At 45.2% G+C, this 18,822-nt stretch overlaps 1 protein-coding gene across 5 annotated transcripts in view; it reads right to left on the bottom strand.

Moving 5' to 3' along the window:
- The window catches only part of MYO18A (myosin XVIIIA), a 377,134-nt gene that overhangs the window by 166,329 nt on the left and 191,983 nt on the right, over positions 1–18,822 (bottom strand). For all 5 annotated transcript variants that reach the window (XM_078780216.1, XM_078780215.1, XM_078780213.1 and 2 more), the window contains 2 exons: positions 18,787–18,822; positions 18,307–18,411 (listed from right to left, as the gene is read on the bottom strand). The exon at positions 18,787–18,822 is cut by the window's right edge and continues 75 nt beyond it. In XM_078780216.1, the coding sequence (XP_078636342.1) occupies positions 18,307–18,411; positions 18,787–18,822 (141 nt within the window). The remainder of the gene's footprint in view (positions 1–18,306; positions 18,412–18,786) is intronic.

Raw genomic sequence — 18,822 nt, forward strand, 5'->3', positions numbered from 1 at the left:
ATGCACAGCTCGTTTCAAATCCCCCACAACATCTCGATGGGATTTAGATCCGGGCCTTGACTTGGCCATTCCAGAACCCTCCATTTCTTTCTTTTCAGCCATTCCTTGGTGGATTTACTGGTATGCTTAGGATCATTGTCATGTTCAAGGTCCACCTTCGGTTGAGCTTCAACTTTCCGACAGATGGCCTCACATTATCCTCAAGCACCCTCTGGTACAATGAAGAATTCATAGTTGATTCTGTGATGGTGAGCTGCCCAGGCCCTGATGCAGCAAAGCTGCCCCAAACCATAATATTTCCACCACCATGCTTTACAGTTGGTATTAGGTTCTTGTGGTCAAATGCTGTCTTTGGTTTTCGCCAAACATGTCTTCTGGTACTGTGGCCAAATAGCTCTACCTTTGACTCATCTGTCCAGAGCACATTGTTCCAGAAGTGCTGGTCTTTGCCTAGGTGTTCATTGGCAAACTTTAGTCTTGCCCAGATGTTCTTTCTGGACAGCAAAGGTTTCCTCCTGGCACACCTCCCATGTAGATCAAATTTGTGCAGCCTCTTTCTCATGGTAGACTCGTGCACTTTGACATCAACAGTGGCAAGAGCTACCTGTAGGTCCCGTGATGACATTCTGGGGTTCTTAGAGACTTCTTTCAGCATCTTGCGGTCTGCTCTCGGGCTGAACCTGCTGGGGCGGCCTGGCCTGAACAAGTTGGCAGTTGTTTGGAATCTTCTCCACTTGTGGATGAACTTCCGGACAGTCGAATGATTGATTTCAAATTGTTTGGAGATCTTTTTTTAATCCCTCCCCAGACTCGTAGGCATCTATAACCTTCTTTCTGAAGGCCTCAGAGAGCTCTTTTGATCTAGGCATGGTGACGCCACACACTTCAACAACAAAGAGCAAACCAAACGAAATGTCTGAGGTTTAAATAAGACAGGTTCCTCCAAGATCCTCTTGAACGATGTTCTAATCATTTGCACCTGAGCTGGTGCACCTGATTCTAATTTTAGGTATTTGAAGTTGTGATAAATGTAGGGGTGTACTTACTTTTTCCACATGCGAAATTTGCATTTATATTTATTTAAATTATACAATGGACTAAAAAATGGACTGGTGTACTTACTCTCTGCGCACCTTCACTCCTTCAGTCCTCTTTTCTCCTGACTCTGGAACAAACTCTTTCACTCTCTTCAATCCGACTCCTCCCTCCAGGTCTTTAAAACAGCTGTTCACCACCATCTGGACTACATCTGGACTACTACACCATAAAATGGACTACAAAATGTAAATGTTTCATGATATTTGTTATGTTATATCACCTTTATCTATCAATATTGTTGAAATGAAGATCAAATAGCTGTATGTTGAAATATGTTGAAAAAGTCAAAACTTTACAAGGGGTGTACTTACTTTTTCAAGTGACTGTATGATTAAATTTATCAGGCAATACATGTATTGTGTTGTGCATTTCTCCTATTTCTACATCAATTTGCATTTACCAAAGCATACCCAACATCCCTGCTGTACACACAACACACATGCTTGGCCGCAGGATGAAATTTTTCCCCAACAATATAAACAAAATAACATTTTGAAGTGGTGAAGCTGCATCAATATTTGTCCATGTCCTTCCTTCGATCCATCCATCGGTCCGTCAAAAAATGAAGAACCACCACATTTCTAAGAACCAAAAGGGTTCTAAAGGGTAATACTTATGAGTAATTCTAAAGGGTAATTCTAAGGAGTTCTCAAGGGTTTCGTTAGTTTCTAGGCTTTACCTATTTCATATTTAAAATGCCAAATAGAACCGCTTCCTTCGGACATGGGTGCGATTTTTATAAAGGTGTTGAGGCTTTGACCAATCAACTGTATGGTTTAAACCCCCACACCCTTTGGCTTATCAGAAGCAGACATGGCATATCTGAGAAATGGAAGAGCGAAAAACCCATCAGATATCCATAGTTACCTTGTCACCTTTAGCAAGATCTATTACAGATAATGGTGAGAAAATACCAACCTACAAAACATTGTGGCCTTTTACGGAAAGCTATTGTGGCAGCTTCCTGCCGATTCGTGCAACCTGGTTTGCATATTAATATCCGTGCCCATGATGTTTTAATGAGTTCGGTTTTTGGTACATGCATTGGGTTTTCTTGTTTAATTACATGGCTCATTAGCCATTTACTGCTCTCCACAGAACCTCTGACCCACATCCATTCGGACTGAGACAAAGTGCTAGCTTTTCAACCACACCTGAAACAGCAATAGCCCAAGCATTATGGATCAGTGGGCAGGTGAAAGATCATAGTAGAAGTGACGGTCAATCTGGCTTTACAGAAGCCAACATGAGCTTTTGTCTCTCGGGGTCATACAAATACCCTAGCCTCAATACCTTTGTAATCTTCCCACACTTCGGTATTAAATATTGGCCCATAAGACACAATGTGACCCCAGAAAAGCCAAATGGCATTGCCATGCGATGATGGAATGTTTGTGAGAAAGGGTCTCGAAGGCAGAAAACAGTCAACAACTCGGTGGAAAATGAGAAAAATTGGTTGCATTTCAACAAATGGTGGCACACCAATGCTGCTCACAAACAGAGATCATCCAACAAAACATCAGGCTGCTCACAAAAACGGATAATCCAACAAAACATCATGCTGCTCACAAAAAGGGATAATCCAACAAAACATCATGCTGCTCACAAACAGGGATCATCCAACAAAACATCATGCTGCTCACAAACAGGGATCATCCAACAAAACATCATGCTGCTCACAAAAGGGATAATCCAACAAAACATCACGCTGCTCACAAACAGGGATCATCCAACAAAACATCATGCTGCTCACAAACAGGGATCATCCAAAAAAACATCATGCTGCTCACAAACAAGGATCATCCAACAAAACACCATGCTGCTCATAAACAAGGATCATCCAACAAAACATCATGCTGCTCACAAAAAGGGATAATCCAACAAAACATCATGCTGCTCATAAACAAGGATCATCCAACAAAACATCATGCTGCTCATAAACAGGGATCATCCAACAAAACATAAGGCGGTGCACAAACAGGGATCATCCAACAAAACATCAGGCTGCTCACAAACAGGGATCATCCAACAAAACATCAGGCTGTGCACAAACAAGCATCATCCAACAAAACATCAGGCTGCTCACAAACAGGGATCATCCAACAAAACATCACGCTGCTCATAAACAGGGATCATCCAACAAAACATCAGACTGCTCACAAACAGGGATCATCCAACAAAACATCATGCTGCTCATAAACAGGGATCGTCCAACAAAACATCATGCTGCTCATAAACAGGGATCATCCAACAAAACCTCACGCTGCTCACAAACAGGGATCATCCAACAAAACATCAGGCTGCTCATAAACAGGGATCATCCAACAAAACATCATGCTGCTCATAAACAGGGATCATCCAACAAAACATCAGGCTGCTCACAAACAGGGATCATCCAACAAAACATCATGCTGCTCATAAACAGGGATCGTCCAACAAAACATCAGGCTGCTCACAAACAGGGATCATCCAACAAAACATCATGCTGCTCATAAACAGGGATCGTCCAACAAAACATCATGCTGCTCATAAACAGGGATCATCCAACAAAACATCAGGCTGCTCACAAACAGGGAGCATCCAACAAAACATCATGCTGCTCATAAACAGGGATCATCCAACAAAACATCAGGCTGCGCACAAACAGGGATAATCCAACAAAACATCAGACTGCTCACAAACAGGGATCATCCAACAAAACATCATGCTGCTCATAAACAGGGATGTCCAAAAAAACATCATGCTGCTCATGAACAGGGATCATCCAACAAAACATCAGGCTGCTCACAAACAGGGAACATCCAACAAAACATCATGCTGCTCACAAACAGAGATCATCCAACAAAACATCATGCTGCTCACAAACAGAGATCATCCAACAAAACATCATGCTGCTCATAAACAAAGATCATCCAACAAAACATCATGCTGCTCACAAACAGGGATCATTCAACAAAACATCATACTGCTCATAAACAGGGATCATCATCAAAACATCATGCTGCTCACAAACAGGGATCATCAACAAAACATCAGGCTGCTCACAAACAGGGATCATCCAACAAAACGTCATGCTGCTCATAAACAGGGATGTCCAAAAAAACATCATGCTGCTCATAAACAGGGATCATCCAACAAAACATCAGGCTGCTCACAAACAAGGATCATCAACAAAACATCATGCTGCTCACAAACAGGGATCATCCAACAAAACATCAAGCTGCTCATTAACAAGGATCATCCAACAAAACATCAGACTGCTCACAAACAGGGATCATCAACAAAACATCACGCTGCTCACAAACAGGGATCATCCAACAAAACATCAGGCTGCTCACAAACAGGGATCATCCAACAAAAAATCAGGCTGCGCACAAACAGGGATCATCCAACAAAACATCAGACTGCTCACAAACAGGGATCATCCAACAAAACATCATGCTGCTCATAAACAGGGATCGTCCAACAAAACATCATGCTGCTCATAAACAGGGATCATCCAACAAAACATCAGGCTGCTCACAAACAGGGATCATCCAACAAAACATCATGCTGCTCACAAACAGGGATCATCCAACAAAACATCATGCTGCTCACAAACAGGGATCATCAACAAAACATCAGGCTGCTCACAAACAGGGATCATCCAACAAAACATCATGCTGCTCACAAACAGGGATCATCAACAAAACGTCATGCTGCTCACAAACAGGGATCATCAACAAAACATCAGGCTGCTCACAAACAAGGATCATCAACAAAACATCATGCTGCTCACAAACAGGTATCATCCAACAAAACATCAGGCTGCTCACAAACAGGGATCATCCAACAAAACATCACGCTGCTCACAAACAGGGATCATCCAACAAAACATCACGCTGCTCACAAACATCACGCTGCTCACAAACAGGGATCATCCAACAAAACATCACACTGCTCACAAACAGGGATCATCCAACAAAACATCACGCTGCTCACAAACAGGGATCATCCAACAAAACATCATGCTGCTCACAAACAGGGATCATCAACAAAACATCAGGCTGCTCACAAACAAGGATCATCCAACAAAACATCATGCTGCGCACAAACAGGGATCATCCAACAAAACATTAGACTGCTCACAAACAAGGATCATCCAACAAAACATCATGCTGCTCATAAACAGGGATCATCCAACAAAACATCAGGCTGCTCACAAACAGGGATCATCCAACAAAACATCAGGCTGCTCACAAACAAGGATCATCCAACAAAACATCATGCTGCTCATAAACAGGGATCATCCAACAAAACATCATGCTGCTCAAAAACAGAGATCATCCAACAAAACATAAGGCTGCTCACAAACAGGGATCATCCAACAAAACATCATGCTGCTCACAAACTGAGATCATCCAACAAAACATCAGTCTGCTAACAAACAGGGATCATCCAACAAAACATCAGGCTGCTCACAAACAGAGATCATCCAACAAAACATCAGGCTGCTCACAAACAGGGATCATCCAACAAAACATCAGGCTGCTCACAAACAGGGATCATCCAACAAAACATCAGGCTGCTCACAAACAGGGATCATCCAACAAAACATCAGGCTGCTCACAAACAGGGATCATCCAACAAAACATCAGGATGCTCACAAACAGAGATCATCCAACAAAACATCAGGCTGCTCACAAACAGGGATCATCCAACAAAACATCAGGCTGCTCATAAACAGGGATCATCCACCAAAACATCAGGCTGCTCACAAACAGGGATCATCCAACAAAACATCAGGCTGCTCACAAACAGGGATCATCCAACAAAACATCATGCTGCTCATAAACAGGGATCATCCAACAAAACATCAGGCTGCTCATAACAGGGATCATCCAACAAAACATCAGGCTGCTCATAACCAGGAATCATCCAACAAAACATCATGCTGCTCATAAACAGGGATCATCCAACAAAACATCATGCTGCTCATAAACAGGGATCATCCAACAAAACATCAGGCTGCTCATAAACAGGGATCATCCAACAAAACATAAGGCTGCTCATAAACAGGGATCATCCAACAAAACATCAGGCTGCTCACAAACTGAGATCATCCAACAAAACATCAGGCTGCTCATAAACAGGGATCATCCAACAAAACATCAGGCTGCTAATACATATTTATGTGAATGTATGTGAATTACCATTCAGGTCTTTGCTTATCCATGTGTAATAGATTAAGGGTTGTTGTGGTTGGAGGGTCAGGAGCCCTTCTGCAAAGTGTCCGGAAACGGAAGTGACCGGAAACGGAAGAAAAAAGACACGAGGAAGAAAAAGGACGAGTATTCTTTTTCCTCGCCCCGCTCCGACGAAAGGTGGGATTGATTGAGCCGTGTGGAAAAGCGGCGTTCCCGAGCGGCGTTCCCGAGCCCGTCTGGCGAGAGGAGTTACCGGGACGGATACCTGCCCGGTGGACGTCAAACTGTCGTGTGGCCGTGCACCGACCCAGCGTTTGGCACCGTTCGCGACACCGTCTAAAAAGACGCGTACGGGTCGCCCGTTGGGGCCTAACACGCCTTGCAAGCGGCGTGGGGCTTTTGGCTTGCTTTCCCGTACCCGCTTCGCGTGGCCACGAGGGGCTGCAGCCGGGGTGCCGGGTACGATACCTGCCCGGTGGAAACACGTCCACCCGGGGTTCGTTCAACCGCCCGAGTGCGGCGACGCCGACCATCATCTTGGTCAGGAGGGGCCCAGAGACATTGTGCGGGACCGAGACCAAAAGGGGGTCGTGAGTACTCACGGGGACACCCACATATAAGATGGCCATCTTAATCATAGGGAATTGATTGTGGATTGGGAATTGTTGATGGTGGTTTATTGTTGATTGCTCGGGGAAAATCTCCGTGGTTGTATCATTGAAATTGTATGGTATCATTACCATTGAAATATATCCTTGAACATCAGTTGTCTCTTGGGTGGAATTCATATGGATTGCGTGGCGAAAGCGCATATATAATATAACTTTCTGGCGAAGTTCCTCTCACGGTCCGGGGGTCACCGAGACCAGGTATTCACCGAGGGGACCACGTAACACTGCTCATAAACAGGGATCATCCAACAAAATATCAGGCTGCTCACAAACTGAGATCATCCAACAAAACATCAGGCTGGTCATAAACAGGGATCATCCAACAAAACATCATGCTGCTCATAAACAGCGATCATCCAACAAAACATCAGGCTGCTCACAAACAGAGATCATCCAACAAAACATCAGGCTGCTCACAAACAGGGATCATCCAACAAAACATCAGGCTGCTCACAAACAGGGATCATCCAAAAAAACATCAGGCTGCTCACAAACAGGGATCATCCAACAAAACATCAGGCTGCTCACAAACAGGGATCATCCAAGAAAACATCAGGCTGCTCACAAACAGGGATCATCAACAAAACATCACGCTGCTCACAAACTGAGATCATCCAACAAAACATCAGTCTGCTCACAAACAGGGATCATCCAACAAAACATCAGTCTGCTCACAAACAGGGATCATCCTGTTTCGAAGGGATCGAAACAGGGATCGAAGCTGTTCCATGCGCTCACGCTTTCGAAGCTAAGTGATCTTTCACATTTGTGTTTTTGTCGTATCTTTATCTTTCTTTCGGTGTATGTACCTATTGGGGTGACTTTAATAGGTTTCTCGGTGTTGGTTTTTCATACCTGTGTACAGAATCGTCGGTTTTTTCGTATCGTGTATTCTGAGGCCTAGTGTAGTGCTAGTAGTAGTAGGCTACCGTGTCCTCAGACCTTGGCTTGAGGCTTTTGTTTTTTGTCTCAGCGGTTCTTCGATCACGCTGCATCTACTGTCGGTCTCTGTTTTTCACGGTCTTTTCACCCAAACTCCCCGTTTTTAAAATCTCAAAAAAAAACCAAAAAATTTTTTCCTTCCCTGTTCTTATCCGCTTGTGCGTTCTTATTTGTTCTTTCGCTCTTTGTTCTTTTGCTCTTTCGTTCTTCGTTATTTGTTCTTTCGTTCTTCGACCACGTTGTTCGAGATCACGTGATCAAGTTGTTAATACATGTTTCATCTGTCCCCTGAAGAACTTTATTATTATGTCATATTCTATAACACTTTTTTCTACTTCTTCTATAAAAGGATGCTTTCGACTTGCTCACCAATTCTATTCATTCAAAAAAAAAATTCCATCTCTTACAGTGCATCTTTCATTCATTCCCTAAACTCTCCAGAACTCCACCCACCCTTCAGCGTCCTCAAACGTATTTTTGCCTCGAATGTCTCAAGAAACTCATTTTGCAATAAATGTTCGTTTCCCATAAATCGTACACTTTTCAAAATCCAATCACACCCCTCCCCTCCAAATCTTCCCCATCACCCATCTCTGTCAAATCTTCCCCCTTGCCCCTCCCCCCCAAATCTTCCCAAACACCCATCCCTTTCAAATCTCCCCCGCTGCCCCTTCCCTCCTAAACTCCCCCCACACCCCTCCCCTCCGAGACTCTCCCTCACTCCTCCCCTCCTAGACTCCACTCTCACCCCTCCTCCTCAAAGCGTCCTCCCCGCTTCTTCCCCCTTCCAACTTTCACCTTCATCTTCCTCAACCTTCTGCCTCACTCTTCCCCCTCCTCAAATAACACCTCACTGCGCCTCACCCAAACACCATCAAACCTTTTGTCCGCCCCATTCTTCCCTTTCTCCAAGCTATTCTGTAATCTCTGACACACCTGCAACAGCTCTCCCTACCTCTTCCTCCTCTTCCACATCCTGCCCTACCGCTCCCCCCCCCCCCCCCTGTTCTGTATCCGATGTTCCCCCTTCCTCTTCCTTAACAGTATGGACCTCAAACATCCAGGGCCTTCGCTCAAACTTAACTGATCTCTCCATACAGGTTGCTTCTGACAAACCAGACGTGATCTGCTTAACAGAAACCTTCCTCCTTCATGATGTCTCTGATTCCTTGGTATCTCTCCCAGGTTACTCCCTCCTCCGGTATGATAGACCTGAGCCTCGTCCTGGAGGTGGGGTTGCTATCTTTATAAAAAACTCTCTTCCTCACTCGCCCTGCACTGCCCTCTCTCCACCTCACCCCCAGGAATACCTTTGGCTACGGCTTCCCCTTCGCTCCCACCTTTTGTTCATATGCGTGTTGTACCGTCCACCAAACAGTGATGACTCCATCTACATCTCGCTGTCTGATAATATGGACCAACTTCTATCTACCCATCCCAACTCTCTCTTCCTCATATGTGGTGATTTCAACTGTCACCATGCCAGTTGGCTGGGTGTGGGTACCTCTCTCACCAGCCATGGCTCTTCAGCAAAGGACTTCTGTGACTCACTGGGACTGACACAATCTCTCAATTTCCCAACCCGGATCTCAGTCAACGGAGAATCTTCTCTTCTGGACTTGGTTATGACTAACTTCCCTGAAAATGTCTGCTGCTCTTCTTCTGCTCCAATCGGCTCTTCTGATCATGTGCTTGTTAAAGTGGACATCTCTCTGACCATTTTCAGAGAGCCTCCTCAGCGTCGACGAATCTGGCATTTCACTCAGGCCAACTGGCACGGTCTTCAAGCAGCCATCAATCATCTGGACTGGTCTCCCATCTCTACTGCCTCTGACATCAACTCATCCTGGGAATTCTTCCAAAGTAAATTGCTCTCTCTCATGCACAGATTTATCCCTTCTCGTCTTCAGTTGTCATACCCTTCCTCCCGTCCATGGTACACGGAATCTTGTGGTGAGGCTATTGCCCAGAAACAACTTGCTTTCGTCTCCTGGAAAGCAAATCCAATGGAAGGAAATCTCATTTCCTTTCACAAAGCCCGAAACAAGTGTGTGTCCACCCTCAGGAGAGCCAGGAAACAATATCTCTCCGTCCTCAGGACCGAACTCTCTTATCTGTCTCCCTCTTCCAAATCCTGGTGGCGTCTGGTGAAATCTGTTTCTGGTGTTTGTTCCCCCTCCATCCCCTCCCTCACCTTAAATGGCCACACGGCTGACTCCGCACATGAAAAAGCTGAATGCCTCAACTCTGTGTTTGCCTCTAAATCTTGTGTCCCAAACCCATCCCTCTCTGTACCCACCGTACCCAGTCGTACCCAGCTGCTCCTGGACTCTGTGTCCTTTCCTCCTGACAAGGTGGAAAAGTTTCTGTCAACCCTCGACTCTGATTCTGCAACTGGACCTGACGGCATCAGCCCACGGGTCCTAAAATCATGTTCTTCCGCTCTTTCACTCCCCCTCTCTGTTCTCTTCACCCTCTCTTTTGCTCAAGGTCATCTTCCATCTGCTTGGAAATCTGCCAACATCACCGCTTTGCACAAAAAAGGTGCAAAAACAGATCCCAGCAACTACAGACCAATCAGCCTTCTCCCAATTATCAGCAAAGTCATGGAATCCATCATTGCTTCAGATATGAAATCTTTCCTCTTCTCCAATGGCTTGATCTCTGATCATCAATTTGGTTTCAGACCTGGACACTCCACTCTGGACATGCTGCTTCTGCTTTCTCAACAATGGATGAAGGTCCTCAATGCCAAACAGGAAATTAGAGCAGTCTCCCTTGACATATCACGTGCCTTCGATACGGTCTGGCACCCCGCTCTGCTCACCAAACTCTCCTCTTTTGGTATCCATGGAAATCTCCACGCATGGCTGGTGGACTTCCTCTCTAGTCGTAGTCAACATGTGGCCCTGAATGGGTTTCTCTCATCTCCTCTTCCTATTCAGGCTGGAGTTCCCCAAGGCAGTGTTCTGGGCCCTGTGCTTTTTCTGGTCTTCATCAATGATCTCTCTGACTCTCTTGAAAATCCTCTCTATCTCTTTGCTGACGACTCTACTCTCTGTCGCTCCATTCTTCATCCCTCAGATCGGCAGTCTGCAGCCTCCTCACTCTCTGCAGACCTTGACAAAATCACAGACTGGGCAAACAAGTGGAACATGTCTTTCAATCCTGACAAATCTCACACTCTTACGATGTCTCTCCGAAAAGACCGACTGGACAACCCTCCCATCCACTTTCTGAATAATCCTCTCCAAGAAGTTCTGTCACTCAAGCTTTTGGGTCTCACTATCTGCCATGATCTTTCCTGGAAAAACCACATTTCAAATCTGGCCTCCAAAGCCAGTCGCCGACTGGGCATCCTCCGTCGTGCGAAGTCCTTCCTTGGCACACCTGAGCTCCTCACCACATACAAGGCTTTCATCCGCAGCTCAATGGAATACTGCTCTCCCCTCTGGGCTGGTGCTCCTGCCTCACACCGAGCTCGCCTTCACACTGTTGAAACCAAAGCATTCAGAATCATTGGAATCTCCCGCGATGAAGCTAACTCCAAGGGCCTCTCACTCACTCACCACAGGCAGGTTGGTGGTCTTTCCGTCTTCTACCGACTCCTCTCTGGCCTTGCCCCCCCAGGTCTCTCTGGGCTCTGTCCCGCAAATATTCCTACAGGTCGCACAAGATCTGCCTGCAACCCTCTTTTGGTTAAACTGCCAAAATCAAGACTCTCTGCTCACCTTCACTCCTTCATTCCTCTTTTCTCCCACCTCTGGAACAAACTCCCTCACTCTCTTCAATCCCACTCCACCCTCCAAGTCTTTAAAACAGCTGTTCACCACCATCTCTTATCTTCCCCCATCCAAAACCTTGATCTTTTCTACCCCCGCTAATTTCACCCCAATTCCACTTTTTGAAATACCAACTTTTGTCCTGGAAGTCCTTGGTGTCCTTGTGCTTTATACTTCTCCCTCACCCCCCCCCCCACCCCCCCTTCCCACGCCTCCTCCCCCCGGGCCCTCTCCCTTCCACACATCTCCCTGCTCTTGGATGTTGTGTGTGTGTGTGTGCTTCCCCTTTTCTCCCCATCTGGTCTTCCGCTCCCTCTTTTTGTGTATTTTGTTTGTCTGGTCGATTTGTTTGTGAAGTTAATGTTAGCTCTTTCACGAGCCTCGATTCAGTATACAAATTTTTTTTTAAAACTAATTTAAAAAAATCCAACAAAACATCAGGCTGCTCACAAACAGAGATCATCCAACAAAACATCAGGCTGCTCACAAACAGGGATCATCCAACAAAACATCAGGCTGCTCACAAACAGGGATCATCCAACAAAACATCAGGCTGCTCACAAACAGGGATCATCCAACAAAACATCAGGCTGCTCACAAACTGGGATTATCCAACAAAACATCAGACTGCTCACAAACTGGGGTAATCCAACAAAACAATGCGTCAATGATTTTGCAATTTTTATTAGAAGAAGAAGACCACTCCATTTGTATCTTCAGATGTATAGATGGAGCTGCCGAAATAGTCTCGTAGGCTATTGGCCACAATCCTGAATGGGTTGCCACTCCAACCCAGGATACTCGAATAGCTCATTCTTCCCAGTATGCTGGTACGCATTTTGCTGATCTCAGAAGGATGACAGGCTGAGTCAACCCACCTGGTGTTAATTCAACGGCTGAGCATGGGCTTGAACGCAGGACCCTGACATCTCAAGCCAGCCACCTTAACCATTAAGCCAACAGCAGACTGTTGCAGTTATTAATCATGAATAAATGTTGAGTACACGAGACGCAGTAAATTGTCTAACCTAAAGAATGGTGAAAGCCATAGCATTCACACTTGGAATAAGCCAATGCATAATTGGAACCAATAACTGTGCCAGATAACCAGACAAGTTAATAAAAAAAGCTCTCACTGCCAAATATTGCTGCATTTTGAAAATGCAGACATCATTGATGTAGAACGCCAAACCATGACCCAGATTAGAGCGCAAGTCTTATAAAGAACTTATTTGAGACCTTGCAAATCGTAGCGCGCGTAATATATATATATATATATATATATATATATATATATATATATATATATATATATATATATATATATATATAAATATATATATATATATACATATATATATATATATATATATATACATATATATATATATATATATACATATATATATATATATATATATATATATATATATATATATATATATATATATATATATATATATATATATATACAGTGGTACCTCGGCTTACGAGTTTAATCCGTTCCGTGACGGAGCTCGTAAGCCAAATCGCTCGTAAGTCAAAGCAAATTTTCCCATTCAAATGCATTGAAATGCTATTAATCCGTTCCAGCCTCAAAAAAAAAACACCAATTTTTTTTGTTAGGTGCTTTTAAATAACAAAAATGTACTTTATAAATAACAAATAATGTATAAACAAGCACGACCTCGTATATACTGTACATAATACAAGAGAATGTAAAGAAATAAACTGGTTTTATTAAGCAGAGGAGAAGAGCATGCCAGGTGAGGTGTGCGTGTTGTCGACTTGGCGAGGCAGTACGATCGTACTCCTTCTACGATATGTACGATTTTGAAGCAGAAGGAGTCCATAAAGGCTATAACGCCAGCCAAGGGCGTTACGATTATTTCAAAGCTCCGGACCTCTATCCATGAAGATATGGAGAAGTTGTTGTTTGTGTGGTTGAAGGAGAAGCAGCTCGCAGGAGATACCGTGACCGAGAGCATCATGTGTTTGAAAAGATTGAAACTCGGATATCGAGCACGGACCACGAGGTGTTTTTTCTTTTTTCTTAATCTCGGTTTCAGTGAACTTTTGCTCTGTGCTCACGTGTACTGTACCTGTACCTGTAATGGTACGTCAGAGGATGGCACCTGTTGTCATCATATTAAGTGCAAGATGTTCTGCATCGTAAGTTGGTACACCGTGGTCTTTCGGCGGTGTTTAAGCCGGCCGTCTTGGCTTCTGTCACCATTGGCATTGAGTCTTTCGATGTAGGTAGGTCGTTGTGTGCCGGTGCCTTGGCCGAATTCCTTCATTGCTGCATTGTTAGCTCACCTGGTTTTTTATACCACATCTTTGGTTATCGGACCAGCGAATGACGTCATCTCCTCCAAAGTATGGCTTATTCTCACTTGTCTTGGACGATCTTCTACTTCTAGCCTTCCACCGTGCATTTGGTGTCCACTGTACTTACTGTACAGTGCCTGGTAAAATTGATGTAATGGGTTTTTGACCGTCAACGCCATGAACCGCCATGAACCGCCATGAACCGTCAACGCCATGAACCGCTAACACTCAAAAGCCCATTTATCGCGCCTTATAAAGCAAAACGCAAACCGAAAGCCATGCCTCTCAAGCGAGGCGTGCTTCCGTGGTCACGTGATCCACAGGTGTAGCTCATTATACCCGCACGCGCGACACGCTTTGGCGGTCACGTGACCAGCCACTCTGGAGGCGGGGATCCCCGCCGGCGACGTCACCGGCTGGAGCAAGGAGATTCCTCGCTCATGTATTTCGACGATTGCGTGTTTTATATCCAAGTAGAGATGCTTTCACGGCAAGATAACCGCGTGACCGGAACCGGAAGCCACAACCGGAAAATTCAAAAAAATAAATTTTTTGAGCTCGTACATCGGATCTCGGCTCGTATCCCAAAGCAACAAACCGCCCGAGCGACGGCTCGTATCCCGAAAAACTCGTACGTTGGGGCACTCGTAAGCCGAGGTACCACTGTATATATACATATATATATACATATATATATATATATATATATATAGTTGTGGTTTTGAGTTTTGGTAACAGTCAGTATAATAAAGGTTAAATTTCCACCTCATAGCTAGTCACACAAGCAACATGTAACCTTGCGAGTGTAGTTATCTCTTAGTATTTGTGAGCTTAGTCCTTTTCCTATGTTAGTTCTGCGTTGAGTAGAGTAAGGAGAATAGGTCCGACTTCTACTGACTATCCCGCCTCCCGAGCCTCATGCCTCTTTGTGCTGATTTTGGTTCATTTTGGCGCGAATTAACACGAGGCAGGCCTAGGAGGGTCGGGGCGGGACCGAATGAGGGTGGCAGAGAAGCTGACGGTAAGCGCGAGCCGCCAATCAGGGCTCACAGGGTGTAGTGGCAGCAATGCGTCACAGGGCGTGGTTGGAAAGTTCGAGGAGGTTCGAGAAGGTTCGTGGCGTATCAATATAAGCGGTGCGCAAAGCCCCCAGGAGGCCTTGCGAGTGGAAGGACTGACGAGAGGAGGACTCGCGCACGGTGAGCAGTTGAGTAAGGACTCGCAAGCAGCTGGATTGAAGAGAGCAGTAAGAGGACTGAGTTGGCATTAAGTGGAGAAGGACACGCATGAACCGGGATACGCGCTCATATGAAAGTAACGCTCGGTTGAGCTTGAAGCCGAGCCGCGTACAGTGCATTGAGCTGCGCGAGTGATAGCGTGCTGTGTAACCGCCAGCCGCGCTGAGAGACCCGTATTTTCCTTCCTACCTCATCAGCTGCCTTTTGTTCGGGAGACGCGCTACGAGGATCCTTCCACCACCTGCTTTCCTTCTTCGCGGGACGTGCTGGGACCATGGAGAGCCGGACGGGGCCGTTCCTGGACGACCAAGTCGGCGCGTTTGGCCTGAACATCAACCTGCCTGCAATTCCCTGTGTAAGTGTGACGGGCCCGAGTCTGGGGGTTAAGAATAAGACTGACTAAGTGCTGCTCTGTGTCTCTGCATACCGATCATTGTACATACGTGTGGGAATAATAATTAAACCTGTGTTCTTCCTTTCCATTCGATCGTTCTCGTGATTTCCTCATTGGCTAAGCGTGGTACGAATAGAACCGCTCGAATCGGGGTCCAATAAATTAACGGTGACTGCACGGACCATGTGGTATGCAATCCGCTCGGTGTACTCCAATTACACGTGGCTCGTGCGAGGCTTGCTTCCCCGCTTCCGTGGGATTTAGGTACGAGCGAGGATTTTCCCGAAACTCTACCTTGCGTTTGTCCGGGGGGGGGGGGGGGGGGCGTTGCAAGTCTCTCGGTTCTGCCAAGCCCAGAAAGAACAAGGAGCTTAATCCCCCCTTGGTAAGGGTAAGAAGGGTGGCGGAGAACCGTAACAATATTGTTACGGACGCGGTTAAGATGTTATTTTGACCGAGCGGTGGTGTATTACCGCGACCGAACAGTTATTCCCCGACTAATACCCGATTTGCCCCAAACTTTGGCCGGATCGCGCCACCGCTATTCAATCGGGAAAACTCTAAAGCGACCGAATGCAAAGAGGAAAACGAAGGCAAAGAAAGGTTTGGAAATACTACTAAATTTATTTACTATTTACACACATAAGCAAAAAGACAGCAGTCACGTTTATTTACAAGCACATGAGACGCAGGTGACACAGTGAAAATACTAGCTTATACAGACTTATTGTTACTACCCAGGGACAAGACAAAAGACAGACTACGAGCACACTTACACGGGGAATGATGATAGGGATGGCAGGTGGGTGGCTGGTGGATGGCTGGCGGGATAGGGAGGTCCAACTAGTTCTGCAGCTGATCGACTCGTGGGCAGCCGCCGCTCCTTCGCGGCCCTGCTCCAAACTGCCGTCCAGGCCTCACGCTGCTGTGGCTGCAGTTTCGGTGGCTCCAACTGCAGCAAATGCAGTTTCAGTGGCTCGAGCTGCAGCAAGTGCAGTTTCGGTGGCTCGAGCTGCAGTGAGTGCAGTTTCGGTGGCTCGAGCTGCAGTTCAACCCTGGACTTCTTTCGCAGTTTCGGTGGCTCGATCTGCAGCTCAACTCTGGACTTCTCTCACAGTTTCGGTAAAAGCTCATCTCCCTTGTCTTTGGAAACGCCCTGCCGTGGGTTATATAGGCCCCACCCCTCAACCTTCGCGAACCTCCTCGATGCTTCTTTCCACACCCTTTCCAAGTCCAACCCCTTGTTCGTGGTTGGTTGAGTGGGGCTGACTCACTCCTCCCCTCTATGACGAGGTGGGGACCCGCCTTTCTTCCCCAACCCTGCCTCGTGGTCAATGGCGGCAATTGGAAGGGAGGTAATTTCCAGTCGATGAAAGGGGGAATGGAGGTTTTGGGAATGGGAATGAAGGGAATCTATCTCTTTCACTGGTGCAATGGAGTATTTCAATTAATGGGAGACACAGCCTTACCCTAAAACACATAATAAGATATAAGCTATCGAACAGGGGTATTCTATGATTAGCTGTGGTGTGGGTGCTCTATGGACTAATTATGGGACGCCCTTTGACCTTTACACAGCTCCGGAGGCAGGAGGCGCAGAATAACCAATATTAATAATAAAGCACAATCAAAAAAATACAGTCCTCATATCTGCAACAATATATTTGAGGGTGAAAAACAGGGGTGTGATTAATACACGGTCGTGGTTAATACATTGGAAAATACGGTACTCCCATTCAACACGCATCATCACCGGGCCCCCTTCAGCACCCGGAGATGACGTCATGCAACGCCTGGAGATGGAATAGGAAAGGAGCAGTGTACAATAAATGCAAAGCCAGACATCCTTGCACAACATGACAATGCATGTCACTTTAAAAGAGCAGTATATCCACACTAATTGCTGTTTAAATATCATTCCACAGGGTATGTCAAAAGTCTGGAAACATTGGAAGGATAGGCGATTGACATCAGAATACACAAAATGGTCAATGGCATACATAATGGGACAGATCATTTAGTTTATCACGTCCAGCTGTCATATGAAGTCCAATACGATTTATCTTTATCAGTTTACATTAATGCAAACATTTACTTGACTTGTACAATTACTTTAATGAGTAATTCTTAGACAACAGTTATTGTCACATTTTTAGATGCTTTACATTCAATTGATTGGGTTGATGCTGAACATTGTACTGGTATAGATGCCCAATCTGGAAATCAAAAACACCACAGGGTTGTTTTTATCGTGAGGTTCACATGATTGCAAGAGGAAGACTCTGGCTTAACATTTGCCCCAAAATATAGACACCCATAATAAGGCACCTCACTGAGGGGCTTGCACAAGAAGCAAAATTTCAGTCAGATTTTATGCTGCTAGATATCAAACCCAGAACAAGAATTCAGAAGTTATGAAGCTAACTCTTGAATGATAAAAAAAAAAAAAAAACTGAATCTTCAATGCAATTCAGTCATCGCAATGACTGAAAGATCATCAGATTCTTTCTCACCTTATGACCCCAAGCGATCACAATAAACCCCAATTAATGTTTTAATGGAAAGTTGCCTCAGCAGACTGTAAACAATACTCGAAGCTGAAGACAGCCAGCCATAAAAACCTTCCTTGTAAAATAATGATCACATGCTTAGGAATAGGAGTACCTGCTCGCCCAAGTCAGTGATCTGAGCTTCCAACTCCTGCTTCTGCCTCAGAGCTTTCTGCCTGCTGTCATGCTCCTCCTCGATTTGCAACTCAAGCTCTCGGAGCTGGAAGTTGTTAGGTAATGAATAAAATGGCACGGAGATGCTGTTTGAACATAATTCTATGAATATTAGCCTGTACATTTCAAAAAATTACACCTGTAACTTGACATGCAAATCATCTGTAACTTGACATGCAAAAACACATATGTGCGACATGGCATGGCACAAATCAATCACCCTCAAAAACTAATTTCCATACTTCGATTGCATGTTCTATTAGTCGAGCTCTCATTTTGCAAATCATTGCATCACATACACATTTATTTTTATGCACACTGGGATCTTGGTTACAGCACACATTGAAAAACAATTCAAAAAGAAAAATAGCTTCTGCAAAAAAACAGCAGTGCACAACAGTTATTGGAAATTCATATTCACCTTCTTCTGACAGCTTTGCCGCATTTCCTCCACCTC

This window comes from Myxine glutinosa, chromosome 6 (assembly GCF_964187855.1).
Source record: "Myxine glutinosa chromosome 6, kmMyxGlut1.1, whole genome shotgun sequence".
NCBI lineage: Eukaryota > Metazoa > Chordata > Myxini > Myxiniformes > Myxinidae > Myxine > Myxine glutinosa.